Genomic DNA, 19,421 nt, shown 5'->3' with positions numbered 1-19,421 from the left:
ATGCACAATTTACACAGTGTCTGTGAGGAGACCGGTGTCCCAGCAGTAGTTGCCTCTTCCCTCCTCCAGAAGCTGTGTGTTTGAGCTCATTAATCACACTTTCGATATTCAACGATATTGCTTTCTTCCTTTCTATCAGATAATTGTCTTGTAGTTTTTCTACCGCTTGATTCCGACCAGGATGTTTTAATCCACTGCCTCTCGATACAACTGCACAGAAAAATGCATAGGTGCATGTTGCAGTTCCAGCACACAGCCGGGGGTGCTGGTAAGTCTGTCAGTGACATAAAAATAGTGGTCAAGCACACTTTTGGCAACAAGAACTCAAGTTAATCCAGTTCAAGGCAACACCGAGGGAAAGTATACATTGCTCTTCTTCATATACTGTATTATTGATATTGTAACAATACAAAGCTGGTTGATAATCAGTTTAAGACACTGACTAAGAAACGTGTCTAAGTGACACCGACTCTGAGAAAACAAAAATCCTGGACACAGTCATGGTCACCGCTGGCAGAGCTTTTACTTCTTCACTCCAGGTTCTAATTTCATATGCAAAGCTGACTAATCTCACGAAAGCTGCAGCAGACACAACTGTCTAACACCGTTCACCAAGTTTTACCAACTGAAATTCAGGACACAGTCTCATATGGGGAAGACAATGACCTGAACTGACTTCCTGCCAAAAGGCGCTTTGCAGGTGGATGTGGACGCTTGTATTCCACACCATGCTACCCAGCTGTTTGTTGGGTAAGACTGAGGGTCACACTTGTGTTAGCCTGATTTTACTTTGACCCAAAGAGCCATATAAGCTGAAGTTATTTAACTGCTGTGTATACCTGACTGTGTTTAGTTGAGGAACAGCTCAATAATACAGACCTCTGAATGCAGCTTCAGTGATGTGAGGTCAAACCATAGACTGTAATGTTAAGGGCATAAATTCAGCCTCCTCCATGTTATTGGATGGGACATGGGACAAAACTAACAACTTACGTTAACAAATTATCTCAAAAATGGTTTCTGTCAATGTTGGTAGTTCTTTGCTTAGACGAGTCATTGGGAGAGCATCAGTACACTTTAAAAAGTAATTCAGGTGGGTTTGTATCATCTCACTCACATGTAAAAAGCAATGAATTTAAGTATTCTTAATTGTGATCTTGACCATTAGTGGGCTTGTGTACAGCTGATAGGCTAAAGCTGCTGGAACATGTTATACCACTACACAAAGCTAAAGCTGTTCATATCTAGCAGGCCATCATACCATTTAATTTAACTCAGCAAGGGATACAAGTGAAAACGTTTAATTTTACGCATCTGTTCAAGTGTTTATCAAAAATAAATACTTCACCCTCGATGAACTCAACAAATGCATCAGATGAGACTGAGGCTCCACAGCAGATCCCTTTGACTTTTGCAGCAAAGACAAATTTTGGAGGGAACACCCATGAAAACTGGTCATTGCTGCAATTCCTGCCCCTCATAATTGGATAAAAAATCCCTGAGGGTGAACCAGCATGGGAACTACTTCTAGTACTCAAAGATATAGTTGAGCTTGTTGTGAGTCACGTTCACACCGAGGAAACTATTTTTTATCTAGATACTATGATCTCTGAATACAGACACAGGTTTCTCCAGGTTTTCCCACAGGGAAAAAAAATCCCCAAACATCATTACCTTGAACATTATCCAGAGTTGATCAGGGCATATGGTCCCCTTGTGTTACTGTGGACAATGCGGTTTGAGGCCAAACACAGCTTTTTCAAGCATGTTGTCTGGTACACTCAGTCTTTGCAATATTCTCCTGTCACTTTCCATGAAGCATCAGCTGATGATTGCATATAACCAGTATGATCCCAGTGTTGTAAAGCCTGTTTTACACGCCACGAAACTGAACACTATGGATGTTACTGGGCTAAACGAAGATATCCAGGAAGCATTAAATTCCGAGTTGAGACACAAACCCAAATCCCAACCATGTGTGTTACAGTGGCACAAAGTATGCAACTGGAATGATTTTGGCTACTGGATTGACAGGAGGTCTGACAGATTTTGGAGAGTTGATCCCAATAGTCGTTGTGAAGGGCACTCGTAAAATGCTTGAGTGCTTGGTCCGTTGAGCATCTCAGGAGCTATATGATCTTGAGAAAACACGCACTGTGAAAGTGCTAGAGCCTGCAGAGCTGTCTGACATGTTCCCTTTGACACCTTACATGTTTGGTGGAAAAAGCATTGTAACCCTGAAACGTTTGATTTCTGTTACATAGAGTGCAAAACATACTTAACTTGAAGTCATGGCTTGAAGTCAATATTGTATATTTACTGACTTTTGTAGTTATTGTCCTTACTAAAACATTTCAGATTGAATAATGTCGCAAGCAGCCCATCTACGAGTTATACTTTCAGATCATGATGTCAAGAAATTGTCAGTACCATCTGGAATCAACTAAGTTAAGTAGCAGAAGCCCTGATCAAGAAACATCCCTGCATCAAAATACCAGGATCCTTCCATGGATGTTATGGATGGATCCAGCGACTCAAATAGAAAATTTACAACTTCAGATCCAAACTTCGAGGTGTTTGGCTGCCCAGAAATTGTGGTGATCTCAATCAAGAGGAAACCAGCACATGAGTAGGCTTCTGCTAAAAATGTTAGAAAGCCTAAAAAGGCTGAAGTAATTACCTACCTCCTCATCCTCAAGGACGAAACCAGTGGAAGTTTGGAGAAGGAGAAAGTGGACCTCTAGTGTGAAGTCACTAAAAGGGATAATTCCCAGGTGGTCTCTGAGAAAATGGCCAAGACCTTTCTCTATGTAGACAAGAAATCATTTGAGGCCCCTGTAATAAATTACTTCATGGAGCGCTGCCCTGCATTATGTGAAGCAACTCAGGTTCGTTTTTTTGTTGTTGTTCAAGTCAATGTATTTTGAATTTAAGTACTGTAACTGTACTTATTGAACTAGATAAAAACTGACATGATGCTTTTAAAGGATATACTTGCTTAGCTGTCTAAGCAACTGGCATTTTATTTTAAGTAACCTCTAAAGAGAGTTATTCCTCTTTAATTAATGTATTGTAGTATAAATGAATGCTATAGATATACTTGTAACATTTAATTATCCTGTTCTTGTGGTTGCAGATAAATGAAGATAATTACCACTGTGAGCCTTGAATCTACCTTCATGGCCAAACTTGACCATTGCACCCCCAAACTGATAGACATAGCCTCATCAAAGGGTGGAGTTACAGGAATGAGAATCAGGCATATCAAGGAAATGCTTTTTGAGGTATAATAACTTAAAATAAATCTATCTTTGAAATGCTAAAAATTGCTAGACTATTGCAACTTGGGAATTTGTATGGCTTCACGCCAGCAAAAGCAAGTGGCCGGAGGCATTCTGTTTCCTGGTTCTCTATCTGTACGTCTGACCCATTCTTGTTAACGCGATATCTCAAGGGGAAGTTCTTCAAATTTGCCACAAACGTTCACTTGGACTCAAGGATACCCAATTAGAATTTGAAGATCAATTATATAAGGTCAAGGTCACTGTGACCTCACAAATCGTGTGCCTTGTGAACATTCTATCTGTGGTATGCTTGAGAGAATATTTTCGAATTTTGCTCATGTTGTTGTGTATTGATCAGGGTTAACTAGAATAAATAATGGCTCTATTGATCAGCGGATTTCAATAAGTGACAGTGTACAAAGTCTGCACTAATCATCCAGTTCATTATCTTGAACATGCTAACCTATTTTTATATTTGATTCCAGGACAGCGAAAAGTTTGAAGCAAGCCTGCATATGCAAGTGATGAATATTGCCATTATTGGTGATAAGCAGTTGATCCCAGGATCTGACCAGAAGTCAGCAACGGTCGTGGTTGAGTGAGCCAAAATCCTGGTGGGAAAGGACATGCCAAGTTGCTGTGCTTTACTCATGGGAACAATATATGCCCTGAATCTGAGTTATCGGAACAAGGTTAAATCCACATTTGAGGTTTTTCAGAAACTGTTCCTCGGACTTGATGGACTGAGAACCAGTGCAAAAGTGACCAATCTCAAGAACGCCATTTTCTGAGGAATTTGTTTGAGAGTGTGCAAGTATCGGGAACACACGGCACTGTTATTTGTGTGATATACATGTGGTTGTTTCTCTGTCAAGTTGTCTGAGATATGGTTTATGTGCAAGAAATATTGCCTTAAGTTATTTAAAGATTTTCAAAGAAAGTTATTTTAGCTTACAGAGGAAATGCTAGTTTTAGTGTTTTGGAAATGATTTGGAAATGATTGTTGGTTTACTCATGTAAAGCTCATGTGTACTCATGTGCACTGTTCAATTGAGCTGCAGTTCAAAATAAAAAAAAGTTGAATGCCAAACAACGTTGTTGACTCAATTAAAAACAATAATCTTAAAGGTTACAATATGAAAAAAAAAAAAACAGGTAAAAAGTTTTTAAAAAAATACTGAGTAAAATCTAATAAATAACTGTAGCCGTAACTAAAAAAAGATCAACGCAAACTGATACCATCGGTAAGACTTGCCCAGATGATGCCATCGCTGCAAGATGGCAACGTTTGTAGCCAGAATTTTTTGGCTTCATCTCTGGATAGTGGGAGGAAGTGGAGACGGGTTGTCCATCTTTTTTCATTTTGTGGGGCATCGTTATTCAGACTCATCTGACTTGGTGAGAATTAGATGGAAACTCATAATTGCATTTCTACCATATCCCATGATCTCTGCTGTGGACTCACTTGTAAGATTTAGTCAACAGATCGGTAGATATATTTATCTCATAGTGTCTCCTTGTGCAACCCGTCCTGGCTCTAGGGTGTAGGTGAAATGAGACGTGGAGGCGTCCAGGTGAAATGACAGTCCATTTTATTGTTTCAGAACACAGCAGGCTACAGCAACCAGCTCCTCCAACTATCCCCCCCTTAATAACAGCAGACCAGTAAAAGCTTTCCTCCACCCCTCCAGCTTTAGTCAGCTACACCTCCTTTGGAACAGCAGAGACACGTCAGTGTCCACCTTTAAAGCAAGAAAATAGCTTGATATTTGGACCATGATTTCCAATTCATGTTTTTTTATACAAAAGCTACACAATGTTACACTTGATCATCAGAATACAATTCAACTGATTAACTTTAGTGTTTGGACACCATTTAAAATGTGATCAGATTCTTTACTTTAATGGAGCATTACCACTAAAAAAAACTCAACACTATCAGACTTAAAATACAAGGGACTGCAAAAACAAGAGATGAGTATCATAATTCTGAATAATGAAAAAAGCAAACTTGAACCAGTTTGTACAATTACAGACTTGAGGAAAACAATAAAAAAGTAAAACAAGTGAAAGAAGTAAAAATCAAAATCAAAATACATAAAAAGGGTTTTTGAAAATCAAATGTTGAGATCAGAATCCATGTGTCATGTCACGATTTGATGTCAGCCCCCGTCAAGCTGAGAGACCAGAACAGAACCGCACTTAAATCTTGTTTGTCCCAATGGAGTTCCCATAGACAGGAAACTCTGCTTGCTGTTGTTGAGTCATCTTCAGGCACTTTCTGAAACCCCGCCTCCTCCATGTGGGCGAATCACAATGCAGGTTCATCCAGATCACATGATACAGCTGCAAGAGGGAGGAGAGGCGTGAGTGGCGCAGACACAAGGAATGAGGGGAAAAACCAGAGGTGCGAGGAAGGAGACAGAGCGCAGCCTCGGTAAAGACCACACACACAGATCAAACATCACACACACCACATCACACAGCGTTGCAATTAGGAGCAGTGTGACCATGCAGCAGCCTCCGTGAGTAAATCCACTCTCCTCCCCCCTCAGCCATTTTATCCAGACACTAAACCTCCCTCCTGTGCCTCTGCTTTATCGGCACAGGAAATGGCTACCTCTCATGTCAGCTAACACAAGGCCACAGAGGGTCTGCAGATATTCTTACCTAGTAGAAAGAGTAGTTTAATGTTGGTCTTGGTATTTACAGGTCGGTATCAAACCAGGCCAGTTGGTTGGAGTCGCCGGGTGGCAGGCCCTCTATCAGTTCCTGGGCGTGTCCCAGGTCAGGCAGCCCCTCAACTGGGGGATAGTCCTGGCCCGGATGGTGGCCTCCAACCAGATCGTGGTCCATCATGGGCTCCATGCCCATCGTGTCCCCTCCGTAACCCCCTGAATGGAAGGAACGGTAGCTTGGGTCTGGGGGAGGAGTGGATGGAGGAGAGGCAGGGGAAGCAGAGCAGTTGTTAGAAGCATGTTAACAAACCAAGCTGCCACACAGTAGTATGATCATTCAACACTACAAAGCAACACAGCACACCGCCCTTCCTCTGATCTAGTGCTCAACTCCCTTCAAAAAGACTTTGAACTCAAGTTAGCTGAACTCGTGGTCCAGTTCACCACGTTTACTTTGGTTCCATAGACAGAAAAACATCTGCAGTGACCAGGTCATTCTTTCATTAGTCGGACTGAGAGCCAATTAGAGCTGTTAGTGTAGAGAGAGAGCGCAGGTCTCTCAGCTTATTGAGCAGTACACAGTCCAAGGTCCTGCTACACTGGTAACATTCAGATGACAACTGTGAAAACTAAGAGCTGCAGTATTGCATGTGTTCCAGCCAACTGTGTTGTGCTGACTGACCACAAGGAGAAATTAATTATTACTGCCCCTCATCACTGTCTGTAGTTCTGTCTATCATGACCTGTTACAACCAATCCTGTTAGCTGCAGTAATAACAAGGACAGAAAGAGCTCAGTCAGTGGACTTACAAAATTTTGATATAAAGGGGAATAAGAGTTCCATGGGTTTATAGGAACTCATAGGACAGAATTAGCCTGACTACAAAGGCACGGACAACAGCTCTGACATTCCTGACTTGTGCCCCGTGTGTTAGAGCGCCCCCCCCCCCCAGCCGGAGGTGAGATGACTTACCTTCCTGTCTGTAGCCCAGATGATCACCCTGTGCTCCAATGTCCAAACCCAGGTCTCCAGTCTACAGAGCAACAGACACACACAAAGATGAGCAGGAGGCAACGGTTTGTAATAGAACACAGACAGATGTGCACCAAAGTTAACTTTAAATATCTGAGCGTTTTGTGCACAAACATCCTGCCTTAAACACCAGAAGTGATTTTAAACGTGTCGCACCTCGTTCCAGGCCATTGGTTCTGTCCTGAAGAGCGAGCTGGTGAGTTCTACAGAGAGGCGTTTCTTGTAGTCCTGGGGTTTGTCCTCAGACATACGGAACAAAACTGCTGCAGCATAGGTGGCTGGAGGAAGAAGAGGGGTTTATGGATTAGTCACGTTTATGTGGCGTGTCAAAAACACTTTTGCTATAAATAACAGAATGATGAAGTCATCATAGAGAGTACTGCCATGAGTCCAGAACAATTGTTTTTAAGTGACAGTTTTTATACAAAAATAAGCAGTCATTTCCCAGTGGGACTCACTCCGAATATCTGTGGAGATCAAGAGTAGCCAGTGTGTGAGTGATTGCAGTATGTAAATGTATTGTTCACATACCAACTCCTTCGTTGCGGCTGTGCAAGAGCTCTGTGAGTGGGGCAGTGGCTCCCTCTGCCTCGATGGCCTCAGCAGCCTCTTTGTCCTGAGCCAGCTCACACAGGACGCCTGCTGCTACACGCTGGATGTTCTCAATGGGAGAATACAGCAGCTGCACACAAATACAGACAGGATGCTCAGCAAAACTCAGGCTGCACAGTACTGTGCTGCTGCTGCAGACCACATGTTCAGAGATGCAACAATGAGTGTGATGACACAGCAGACAGCACAAGAAACTCTTCTTTACGGACCATGGAACAAGTCATGATTTTTTAAACTACCCAAATATTACAAATATACAGATCCATTTTCCCCATTAATTTGCCTCTGACAATTATCAAGTTTAGAAAATCTTGAAATCTTCAGAGCAGTTCAAGTTCCTCACTCAATATTAAGTGGGTTGAATGTGTGAAAACAGCATTATTGTACCTGTACAAAGAGTGGAATGGTGTTTAGTCCTCTGATGACTATTCTGTTGTGGACGTCTCTGGCCAGGATGTGAAGTGCTCCTGTGCAGCCCTCCACTATCTCCTCCATACGAACTCCCTCCTACAACACAATTAGTCAAGTTCCAACTGTAAGAAAACACTTTAATGAAACATGGCACCAGTGGACTATGTGTTCCATTATGCCATGCTGGTTTAGTTATGGACGTGTGTGTTCGTGCGAGCTCTCACCACAAACTGCTGCTGTGTGCCTCCCATGCTGGTGCGTCTCTGTGTGTCTTGGTGTGCCCTGACCAGCAGCTGAACCAGTCTGGGGATGGCTCCCTGCTCCCTCAGAGGAGAGTGGTTTGCAGGGCACAGAGCCAGATTACGGATCAGACCAACTGTCGCCTGATGGAGAAACAGTTACATGTTATTTAAATGCCAACTTTAGGTGGTTAGCTTTACAGCTGATCAGGGATCACAGTAAAAAGCTAGGTTTTCAAATACAGGTTTGTATTCACATATGTTCAATTGCTAAATCTTAATTCTCTCTTGATTCCATCTGCCAGACCACAGGTGAAACAATTTGTCTCATTCGAGGGACAAATTGTGCCAATACTGATTTTAGTGGGCAATAACAACAAATACCATACATGATAGACTTGTCACTTAGGGGCACTTTGCGGTCTCTACATTTGACTGGGCACTCAACAAGCAGAGATATGCAATTTACAGCATTGAGTCAGTGCATTTCTATTGCACAAAACATTCAACCCTGAGAGGCCCAAAGGAGATATGCTGCCAACGTGGGTCAGTAGCCAGCTCCACTACAATACTGAGCCTTTAAAGCCAGGTTTGGCCCATTATTTTGGCTTCACTGCTTGGTTAAGTGTAGAATGCTTCAGTGCACTAAAAGTACAGCCAAATAACTGTGACAGTACGAAGAACAGCTTATGTGGCAGACTGCTGCTGGCAAGTCTGTGCGTGTCTGTACCTTAATGAGAGGCCAGTGTGAAGGCGGATGTAGTAATTTGACAACCACAGGCAGACCGTAGTGCAGTCTAACAGCATTCTGTGCCATCTCAGCGTCCTGGTGTCGAGATGTGAGGTGACGCAGGGCACAAATAGCTGGCTCTGTAATGTCTTCTCTGTCTCCTGCCCGGAGCACTGTGCGCACCAACGCCTCAATACCTCCAACCTGCAGAGACACACATGAATGATACATCACACATTCAATCTCACTGTCTCAATCATATTAGATTTATTTTTAGATATGAACTTTTTCTAAACTTAAGAACATAAACTCTACAACATTAACACTATCTTTAGTAAAGCATTAGCAGTCATTTTACATTTGATTTTACTGTGCATAAAGTGTATGAGCTGTACGTCTCCTCACCTGACAGACCATCATCTTGTTCTTGTAGTTGTTACAGGTCAGGTTAGACAGAATACCAGCAGCACAGGTCACCACATTAATGTCGTCACTGCCGAGCAGCTGAACCAGTGTTCCCAGCAGACCTTCCATTCCCTCCTGTAGAGATACACAGTTGAGTTAACATGCAAGGAAAGACTGGGAAGATGTCTGTATATGCGTCTGCTCAGCAATGTTGCCCGATACCCCACATAATGACTTTTGCTTCAGGGTTAGAACAAGGGAGAGTTTTCATCACCTGTTTGGTGGCAGCATCTGATAAGTTCCTGAGAGTCCAGAGACAGTTCTGGACCAGTCTCTGGCTGGGGTCTGTCAGGTGGAGTCCCAGAGCCTGCATGCCTCCTGGAATATGGAGAAAATGATTTACTAACAAGTAAAATGTTAGTGTTATCACAAATCAATATATTTTCTGTTATTGTTGTTGCTGCAGTGGTTGAGATCATAATTACATTTAAAATATGTCAAAAGGAAAAACTCATGAATGTACACACACAAATAATAATAACAGTAGCATGATATTCTCTCGAATGTTTGAGACGTACCAGCTTCTACAATGGCAGGCTTGTTACTGGAGCAGACTGACAGCACTTTGAGAACTCGGCTTGTGGTCCACAGCAGCTTCTCATAGGTGTAGGTCCTCATGATGTTGACCAATGCCTGAGGGCCACCACTGGCCAGGATTATCAACTACACAAACAGAGCACATGTAAAACATTAGGGGTTTGAATGCTCTCACGATGGCCACTGTGAAGAGCTGTTGTCTTGAAATGTCAAAATCCGGCTATTCACCTTGCTTTCCTGGTTGCCGTAGGCCAGTATCTGGAGACAGTCAGTGGTGATGGCCAGGAATTTGACATTGGTCTTGTTGAGTAGAGCCACCATTTTCTGTAGACCTCCAGCTAGACGAACAGCCATCTTGGCTCCTTCTTGGTGCAGGAGGAGGTTGTGGAGGGTGGTGATAGCGTAGAACAGGACAGAGTCCACTGGTGAACTGCAGGACAGACAGATTATTAGATTACTGTGCCACTGGAAAAGATGCATAACTAAATCTGTCACAATTGATAGACAGCGGAGTCAGAGAGTAACCATTAATTAAGAATCATTAAAAAACACATTGCTTTCTGTACAGGTGAGCAATAGTAAACCAAAGAAAAGAAACAAACTATCCTCTCATTGTCCTTTCACATACCCAAGCATTTTAACTAGAGCAGGTATTCCTCCAGACTTGAAGATGGCCAGCAGACCCTCTCTGTGATGGGAAAGGTTGTGCAGTGTTCCCGCGGTACAGCGAGCCGTCTCTACATCGTTTGTGTTCTGCATGGTCCTGACAATAGCAGACACCATCTGTGGGGAGCGCATGATGGCGTGGCGAGAAGCCTCTTTCTTTGAAAGCTGATGGACCATCACTGCAGCTTTGTTTACTACGACCTGGAGGAGACAGACATGAATGTTATGGTATGATAGTAAGAAAAAACAAGACAAGAGGTAAATCCAAGAGATACTTTCACAATGGACAAGTACCTGGTCCTCATCGTTGAGTAGTTTGGTGAGTTCTGGTATGGCTCTGGTTGCCAATTCAGCGTCATCTTGATAATTGATCAGATTGACCACAGCGTGTTTGAGCATTTGCGATGGCTCTGCCAGCCTCTGGACGTTGGTGGGGTTTGCTGCATCAAACTGTGTAGAGGGGATCTGCATGCCCTCCTCAAGAGTCTCTGGGAACATCGCAGCACGCACTCGCTGTGCACGTGTCATGGCATACTGACCATCTATATCTGGAAAACCGGGACAATAGGTTGTTTTGTTATATTAGGTTTTAAGCTTCAAGATTTCACGTGCAGTGAACAACTCTTTCTCCTAATATCAAAGGAGTGTAGAACAACTTACCTTGTACTTGTTCCTGGGAGAAGTTCTGGTTGAAGCCCTGCTCCCACTCATACATAACCTGGTTGTCCACATCGTCTTCCTCAGGGTTGCCCTTCCCACTGAGGGAGGGAGCAGTTGTGGTGGCACCTGAATGGATGCCTGAGTCCAGGTAGGACTGTTGTTGCCAGTGACTGACTGCTGCCTTACGGTCTGGCTCCATGGCCATGTCCAGCTCCATCAGATCAGCTGTAAGAGACAGGAGTATTAAAAAGTGTGCATCAACAAATGGAAAAATAGCTCGCTCAATTCTTCCATTGAGGGAAAAAGGCTCCGATTCTTTGTCTACACAATAACGGCCAAGAAGCATAATTAATAAGTTAAATTAAGTTTCTGATTCCTAATTTCATCATCAAATTTAATTGCACTTGTCCTATCCAGAAAGTCTTTTGTAAAAAGGATGGTTCAAAATACTGTATTAACAATGCATGTTATTTAAGTAACAACAGTCTCTGAAAGCACAGGATAGATTTATATCTCCCCTTAACCTGCCATTTCACCATTTGAGCATAAAGTTTGATTTCACAACAAACTGAAATCAATAACTAATTCACTTTGCTCTAATGAGAAAAAAAGATGCACCAGGACAAGAGGCATATTGGAACAGCAGCAAAGTTGATCACACTGCTTACTGTGTGCGTGTGTGTGTGTAATATAGCTGGAGAGCAAAGAGGTCATTTCTGAGAAATATTAACTCACCCTGGGAAGCCATGTTCCGTTCTCAAACCGCGACCAACACAGCTTCCTGATCTGAAAAGGAGAAAAAAGGCAATTAGGGCAACTACCCCAGTCACAGCTCGCCTTCACTCTCTACACAACCTTTCCTTCCAATCAAACACTAGACAAAGTGATCGGACGCTTGTTTGTGTGTGTGTTTTTTTCGGAGGTGTTTTGTTAAAATGAAGCAGTCCAGACGAGTTAGTTTTTTTGGCCTTCTTTCCTTTCCTGCCTCCTCCCTTTCTTGGATTTCCTCCTCTGTTCACACCAGCCATCCAAACAGCAGCAGCTCGCACACAAAGCCTTCATTAAGTTTAGCAGCTAGCTACTATTTAGGTGAGGAAGGATGGGGGGAGGTGGAGCATTGGGGGGATAGCAAAGAGGCAGGAGGGAGGAGGTTATACGCATTCCTGCACTGGCTTTGAAGCCGAAACCACACTCTCAAGGAAAGTAAATACTGGCAATGGCAGCAGAGATGTAGAGAAAGAGAGCAAGAGGGGATAAAGTCCAAAAATGTTTTTTTCCCTCACACCCAGAGATATGTCATGAGAGTAACACACAAAAAACACTAGGAAATAAACTCAAATGAGAAAGTGGGGCCGTGGTCCCTGAGTCAGAGACTCTTTAGTCAGACCCTATCAAGTGTATCTGTAGTTACTCAAAGATGAGTTCTCCATGACGGATGTAGACCAAACCCGTTCAGTCACGGTATACCAGTTTGGACATGTTGTAAGAACTAAGAGAAAAGTGGTGGAAGATAAGGGTATAGCAAAAAAATTAACATGTTGATTTTTAACTTGCTAGAGAGAGAAAAATAGACAGTGAGACAATTTTCCTGCAGCTAAAATTCACAAATATGTACCACAGCTCTGCATCCTTGACATCAAATCTCTTTAGCACTGTTCAAGATGCATTTACTCAAAATAATTTATTACAGGACAGTCCAGCTATGTTTCTATGCAATAGTGTGAATTTAAGTAAACTACTTTCACCCCCACAAAAACAGCTCGTGTAGGATTATTTCTCAGTTGTTCCCAATGAAAGTCAGTGTATAGCTGTTTAACCGAAGTTTGCCTTTCACACATGCACAACGCAGCGGGTGGTTCTCTGCACAGACGCTGAACAACAGCAACAAATCCTTGGCATTATTCATGCAAGAGGTGGAGCAGTTGGGTGCAGCAGGCAGACACAGGAAGTGACGTATTAACTCTGCTCTGTAGATCACGAGATTTTGTTTACATCACACGGACACTGGTTCTAGCTCTTATCACCACATACTCTCTTTACATCTCTTTTTTCGCAGGGAGATATTTTTGTTGTTTTTATTTGTGCATCCTTTGCGTGTGGTTGAACCGCAACAATTTACATCTAACTACTAACATGAACATGCATAGTTCTGATAGATATAAGACTCTTTTTCTGGGGGATGTAATAATTCATCCATCTGCCTGGGGTCAATAACATAATAATGCTTAACAATGTTACAGTCGATATCTGTGAGGTATCCTGTCTTCTGAATTGATCTACTTTTGATCTAGTTTCAAAGAAAACACTTGGCTGTGAATAAGTCATGTGATCAACTTGATCAAGAGTAACTCCTCTTCTCACATAATCACATTTTGCTATGACAGGCGTCCAATAGATATCGATAGGCTTATCCATCGGGTGCCAGCCCAGTGAAGAGGTACAACACAAAATTGATCTACCTCAGATTTGTAAAGTGATTGTTACTCTTGACAGACATGAATATTTTTATTGTGATATAATTGTTGGCTTTATCGCCTAGCAACAATACTGTAACATTTTAACAAGGATATAAAAGACTCAGATCATGTATTAAGGAGATTGTACAAGGGATCCTCTATCTTAGTGAATCAAATTTAAATTAAAAGAACACTCTGCAAAGTCAACAAATTAGCCCCAATTACGTTTAATTAACAATTATCTTGTGTCCAATGCATTCACACGAGACGTTGTTCACTGTGTTTAAATATGTGTCTACTAAACGTTAGAGTGAATCAAACATACACAGCTCGTGAATGCACGCATTGCGGAAAGTATCAACCGACATGAACGAAATTAGATTGGTTAGAGGTTGGAAATGTTTCATTCGGTACATTTCATTAAATTGCCATGCCCTGCTTCTGTGTATTAATAACATAAATTTAGATGTTAATTTAGGAGGTTTTCTTGGTTCTGCATTTCAAGTATCTGGATGATGTCTCAATCAATACTTTTACATTAGTCCTTTTTTTTCAGTTATTCACCTTCATTGGCTTTTAGCTTTGCTTCGACCTCTTCTTTTGAGTTTTTAAGACTAAACTCCAACCAGACATCTGCCTCTAGGCTTTGTGATGGCTTCAGTGAGCTACGACCGCCCCCTTTGTCTCATGTGGACAGATCTTGCTGCGAAAGAAGAATGACTACATGAGACTAGTGATAGTAAAGCTTTAAAGACTGCAACAGTCATACATCAAAAGATCCATCTCAGGATTTTGTTAGTCAGTATCAGATCAGTTAAATGAGGATAAATTTAAATATGATTGTTCTTTTGTTTTAATAGAGCCCTACTAACCCCTTCAGATTCAGATGAGTCTTTCATGTTCTTTAATCTCTGCTTAAGATCAAATGTGATTTGGAGTTTGAGTTATATGCCAATAAAGTATTGAAGATATTTATGAGTATAGGCTCCAAAAGCCAACAAATGGTTATTTAGACACTACAGTCGGTGACTTAAAGGGTTCAATTTTTATTTCCTGAGGGCTTGTTATCTCAACTTTAAAATGCTCTATACTGTATGTATAATATAGCATGTCTAAGATAATAATAAAATGGAATCAAATAAAAAACAAGTATAGCACAGAATAGTACAAATCAGTCTGGCATGAGGAAAAGCCGATGTGTAGGGGTTTGTGGTATTAAATGGTCATCAATATACAGATTAATTCAAGGGCAACTGATCCATTGCTCTGAATTACTTCCCTCCTCTCACACCCACACCACACAGCTCGGCTGTGTCATTAAAACACTATCTTGAGTCAGGCACCAAAACTGCTGCTTCTAACCACAAACACACCAACTCAAACTCGCTGTTCACACGCCATCCTCCAGAGCTGTGCAGGCCTGCCCTCACATAACCCAGCCCTAATGGGAGCCATATGTCCCATACAAGGCTGCAGAAAAATCAAACATACAATCAAAGTGCACAGTGGAACCATTTATCATTCAGACTGGTGGAAAATGTGGTCTTTTACATCTGGATTTGGGAACTGAGACGATGATAGTTTTTTTTTTTAAAGGCCGAACGAGAAAAGCCTGGTCTTCAATTGAGAGTCACAAATGGCCGCCTTACCCTAAAGTCAAGAATCTGACTCTTAAAGCAAAAAGTCATTACAGGAAGAGTGTCCCTAGATATCAGGCTTGCAGCCGAACCACAAGAATCTAAAAAGAGGTTTCTTTCTTCTTCGTTCTTTGAAGCCACATGTGAAATCCAATATGTAGAGTTGTGCCTGATCCAGTTTCAGCCATATGACTCAAACCAGATGAGTAATGAGTGACATAGCAGTCACAAGAGTCAGAGTCAATCTTGGCTTGTGCTGTATGGATCATCAAGATAATTATCTATAATGTAAGAATAAAAATCTTGATTTCTCTCACATACTAAGGCAAACATAGCTCATTTGAACCATCAGGATTTCCCACATGTGGCTCTTGCTTAATTGCACAGAGGTCATCTGTCAAGATTAGGCACTAAGCCAAATGACTGACAAGTATCATGAGACAACTTCATTAAAAAAAGAATAAGTCACTAGCTCGTTTTTACATGTCCACAATGACTCCTGCAAAGTCTTCAGCGTATTTAGAGTTTAAATATCTAAAACATGAGCAGCTAGCTAAGCACAAATTTATAAAAGACTGTGCGCTCTAAGTGAAATTTTGAACACCTTCAAGCACAACAAAACAATGACAGATGCTGTAACGCAGATAAAAAAAATCCTCGTCCTCACTGCTGCCCTGTGACTATTGTCTTCTCCTTTCTTTTTTTAATTTGTGGAAACTTTAAATAGACCAATCCTCCAAGGGTTGGAAAGCATATTTATTCATAGCTAGACATCAAAACAGCCAAATCCTATTTCCACTTTCTAAACAGAAAAGATGGCCATTCTGTCAGCAAATTTGAGCCTGGCTCCCAAAAAAACCATTTCAGATAAGTTTCCATATTACCTAGTGCGAAGATTACAGTATTCTATTCCCATTTCAAAAAAGACATCACTGTATGAAATGCACTTCTAATTGCATTTCACTCATTTGGCCCGGAGACATTTGGGACTTAATTTTATAATCCTAGTGTGAGGTGGCATTTAAATAATTCATGCTAAATTAATTTGTTAGAGGTAACATAACGTCCTTGAGTTAAAAATATATATAATTGCGAACAAGACTTCAAAAGAGTTTCAACTAAATCTCATCTAAACTCCCGCTCAGCCCGTTTTTCTCTCCGGTGACAAAAGAATGCAGAGTGGTTTCAATACAGGCACATAAGATAATGACCCAACAAGCTGTGTTATCAGCACAAGCAGGGAGACTGAGCTGCCACAGGATTCAGTGTTAGCCACGTAATGTGCAGGGTCAGCAGCACTCACTGCTGGCTGCCAACAACACAATGAGCTCAATGCCTGCAGCCGCTGCAGTGTTTGGTCTGTGTCTCAACTGCACAATAACACATGCCCATGGAGAAACACAAGCCCTGGACATGGATTGATTATATATTGATTGAAATTTATATAAAAAAGGAAAATTGAGAATGTTGTATTTTCTTGAGAAAAATCTAATCACCAGTTTAAACTGAACATGTATTTTTACCAATTGATCATTTTTTCTCTGAATGAGGACATAACTGATTTATATACTGCTAATTTCAGATTGACTTTTACGCGTTTCTTTTTTTAATGGGCCTTAGAAATACAAGTATGACAAATTACCACAAAGGTGAATTCAAGACAGACAAAGATTACATTATAAGTTAATACAATTCCACTAAAGAGTTTGATGACAACAGCCTCCTTGCAAGGGGATCACATCAAAACAAACCACTACCGGTCTGTCATGTAGATAACACCCACGCTTCCGCCTAAAAAAAAAATTAACTCACTGTTTGAAGGAAATTTCGCTGACAAGATGATGTTTGTCAGTTTTTGTTCCTCAGTGTAATCTGATGGAGATTGTTTTTAAACCATGCTCGAGACAGACAGTCAAAGTGAATGCAGCGATTTCTCTGGAAATACCACAGATTTGTGCAATTGGTACAGTAAATGCCAGTAAAAATTGGATCCTGCGCCGTCTTCATCTAAAATAAACTAGATTAGTTTCTGAGCTTTAGGCATTTAAACAAATTTGGGAGCCGCCCGATGAGATGTCATCATACACGCTGATAAACATCCAGGTTCTTATCTAAATCATCATTTCCGATGTAACCAAAACATAAATCAATGACGTGTGAAACCAAATCTCAACCCTCAGCGCCTTTAAACAGCAGACACACAAGTTTTATCCACAGAAGCATCCGGTCCGCTGTTATTCAGTAAAGACAGGACGGCGAGGAATCCAACTTTTCTCCGTAGTGACCCGCCGGTTCGTGAACAGTTGCTCAACACACACATCTGGCTGAGCAGCTGGAACTAACGTGAGGAAACCAAACACACACAATAGATCGACACAAATTATCCAAACAATCATACAAATATTAGCGTGGTTCTCCCAGTCTCCTCCACAGCTGCACGGAATTTCTTTACTCCAACACCAGCGACTCAGATTTCACACCGTGGCTCCTCCTCGTCTTCCCCAGGCTCAGGGAGGAATGTGTCGGTCTTTGTTTAAAAGGACGAGTGGAAAACACACTCGCCGACATTTCACTAAAAACTCACTCGCGTATGATCGTTGACGAAACATTTAAATTCCAATCCCACCGGCAACGAGCTTCATTCAGAGTGAGAGTTTCGAGCAGTTTTCAGTTTTATATAAAAGTTACACAACTCAACTTTGAAGGAAATGTTTGCGTAAAGGTCAATTGACCACTGCCTTATCTAACTGGACTAACTGGGTAAATGTGCACACATGGCCACCGCAGACTGGGCTTAACAAGCGGGTCTCTTCTCGTGTTAACTGTTGAACTGAGCCAGCTGCGAAAACAAGCGAGTCCGACTAGTCAGCAGCACAACTGGGCTAACGTTGGTTAAGCTAACTAACCCGTGCTAACGTTAGCTAACTAGTTAAACAAGCGAAGACACAACATGTTGCATGTACTCCTAAACCTCAGAAAGGTTCATAAATCCGCGAGGCAGTGAAACTACAGCCCGCTTCTACCCGCTGGTGTCTGTGTTACCAGAGCTGTGATAAAGTCAGTGAATGTCGTCGGTAAAATGTGGATTTCCCCTTTAGGCGGTGGCCACCGGCAGATCCCAAATATCTGCCGGGAGAGGCTCACTAGCAGCGGCGGCGGCAGCAGCAGCATCATCATCATCATCCCCGGCCGGCCCGCACACAACAACCCGTCCGTCCCCGTTCCTGCTGCCGGTCACCGGCAAGACCAGAGGCAGAAAGTGAGCGGAGCCCATAGCTGAAGAATGGGGAAGCCTACCCTTGTCAACAAAAGCAACTCCGTCCACTCGGGTCCGGGAGGGTAAAAACACGTAGAAATGGAGAAAGCAAGTCGAGCGTCAGCGGGGAGCCCACGTCCACTCCCTCCTCAGTCAGACTCAAATCAGCCCGGAACAGACACTGGGAAAGGTAAGATGGCGGCGCATTTATATAGACCGAACAACACCTCCCGGTCGTCGCGTATCCTTCCCTGCGTTCTAATAAAATAGAAACCAAAATCAAATAAATCTTTATATCCACACAAATATTACACGTTTATACACATTTAGTATCTACATGAAACCACGAGGCTTGGTTATGAATTTTATTTCATTCAGACAATGTATAGCAAACGAAAACAAATCACTGCCTGCAGCAGAGTATGAATACACAATTGAATGAAGTTCCGGCCAACAAGAAACAGGGAAATCCGATCCAAGTTAAACTTCACGAGTTGAAAGAATCTTCTACACCTGGGAGCGGTGACGCATCCACTTAAGGTCAGATTAATGAGTCAGAGTTTCACTGTTTATCAGCAGAATAACAAATGACCCACACATTCAGAAAGTAGTCCACACTATCAGTAGTACACACAGTAATGCAAAACCGGTTTGAAAACACTATAAAGACAGAAGTTTCATTAGAGCTACCAAACATTGTGATCACCTTATCAAAAAACTAAGTGACACCCAAGGTCACATAAGAGTCAACCTCTTA

General features: G+C 42.0%; 1 protein-coding gene across 1 annotated transcript; it reads right to left on the bottom strand.

Annotated features, from left to right (window-relative positions):
• Positions 1-4,859: 4,859 nt before the first annotated feature.
• Positions 4,860-18,847, bottom strand: ctnnb1 (catenin (cadherin-associated protein), beta 1). Its single transcript, XM_053432702.1, has 17 exons — positions 18,706-18,847; positions 12,051-12,101; positions 11,316-11,540; positions 10,950-11,203; positions 10,618-10,856; positions 10,218-10,419; positions 9,971-10,115; positions 9,667-9,770; positions 9,393-9,527; positions 8,988-9,191; positions 8,243-8,401; positions 7,995-8,114; positions 7,527-7,677; positions 7,152-7,273; positions 6,936-6,996; positions 5,955-6,205; positions 4,860-5,630 (listed from the first exon to the last, which is right to left on the bottom strand). The coding sequence occupies exons 2-16, from the start codon at positions 12,061-12,063 to the stop codon at positions 5,991-5,993; spliced, it is 2,349 nt and encodes a 782-aa protein (XP_053288677.1). The 5' UTR covers positions 12,064-12,101; positions 18,706-18,847; the 3' UTR covers positions 4,860-5,630; positions 5,955-5,990.
• Between the last annotated feature and the right edge of the window lie 574 nt (positions 18,848-19,421).

This window comes from Pleuronectes platessa, chromosome 10 (assembly GCF_947347685.1).
Source record: "Pleuronectes platessa chromosome 10, fPlePla1.1, whole genome shotgun sequence".
Lineage (NCBI taxonomy): Eukaryota > Metazoa > Chordata > Actinopteri > Pleuronectiformes > Pleuronectidae > Pleuronectes > Pleuronectes platessa.
The sequence above is the reverse complement of the archived record's forward strand: the minus strand, read 5'-3'. Positions and strand labels throughout refer to the sequence as shown.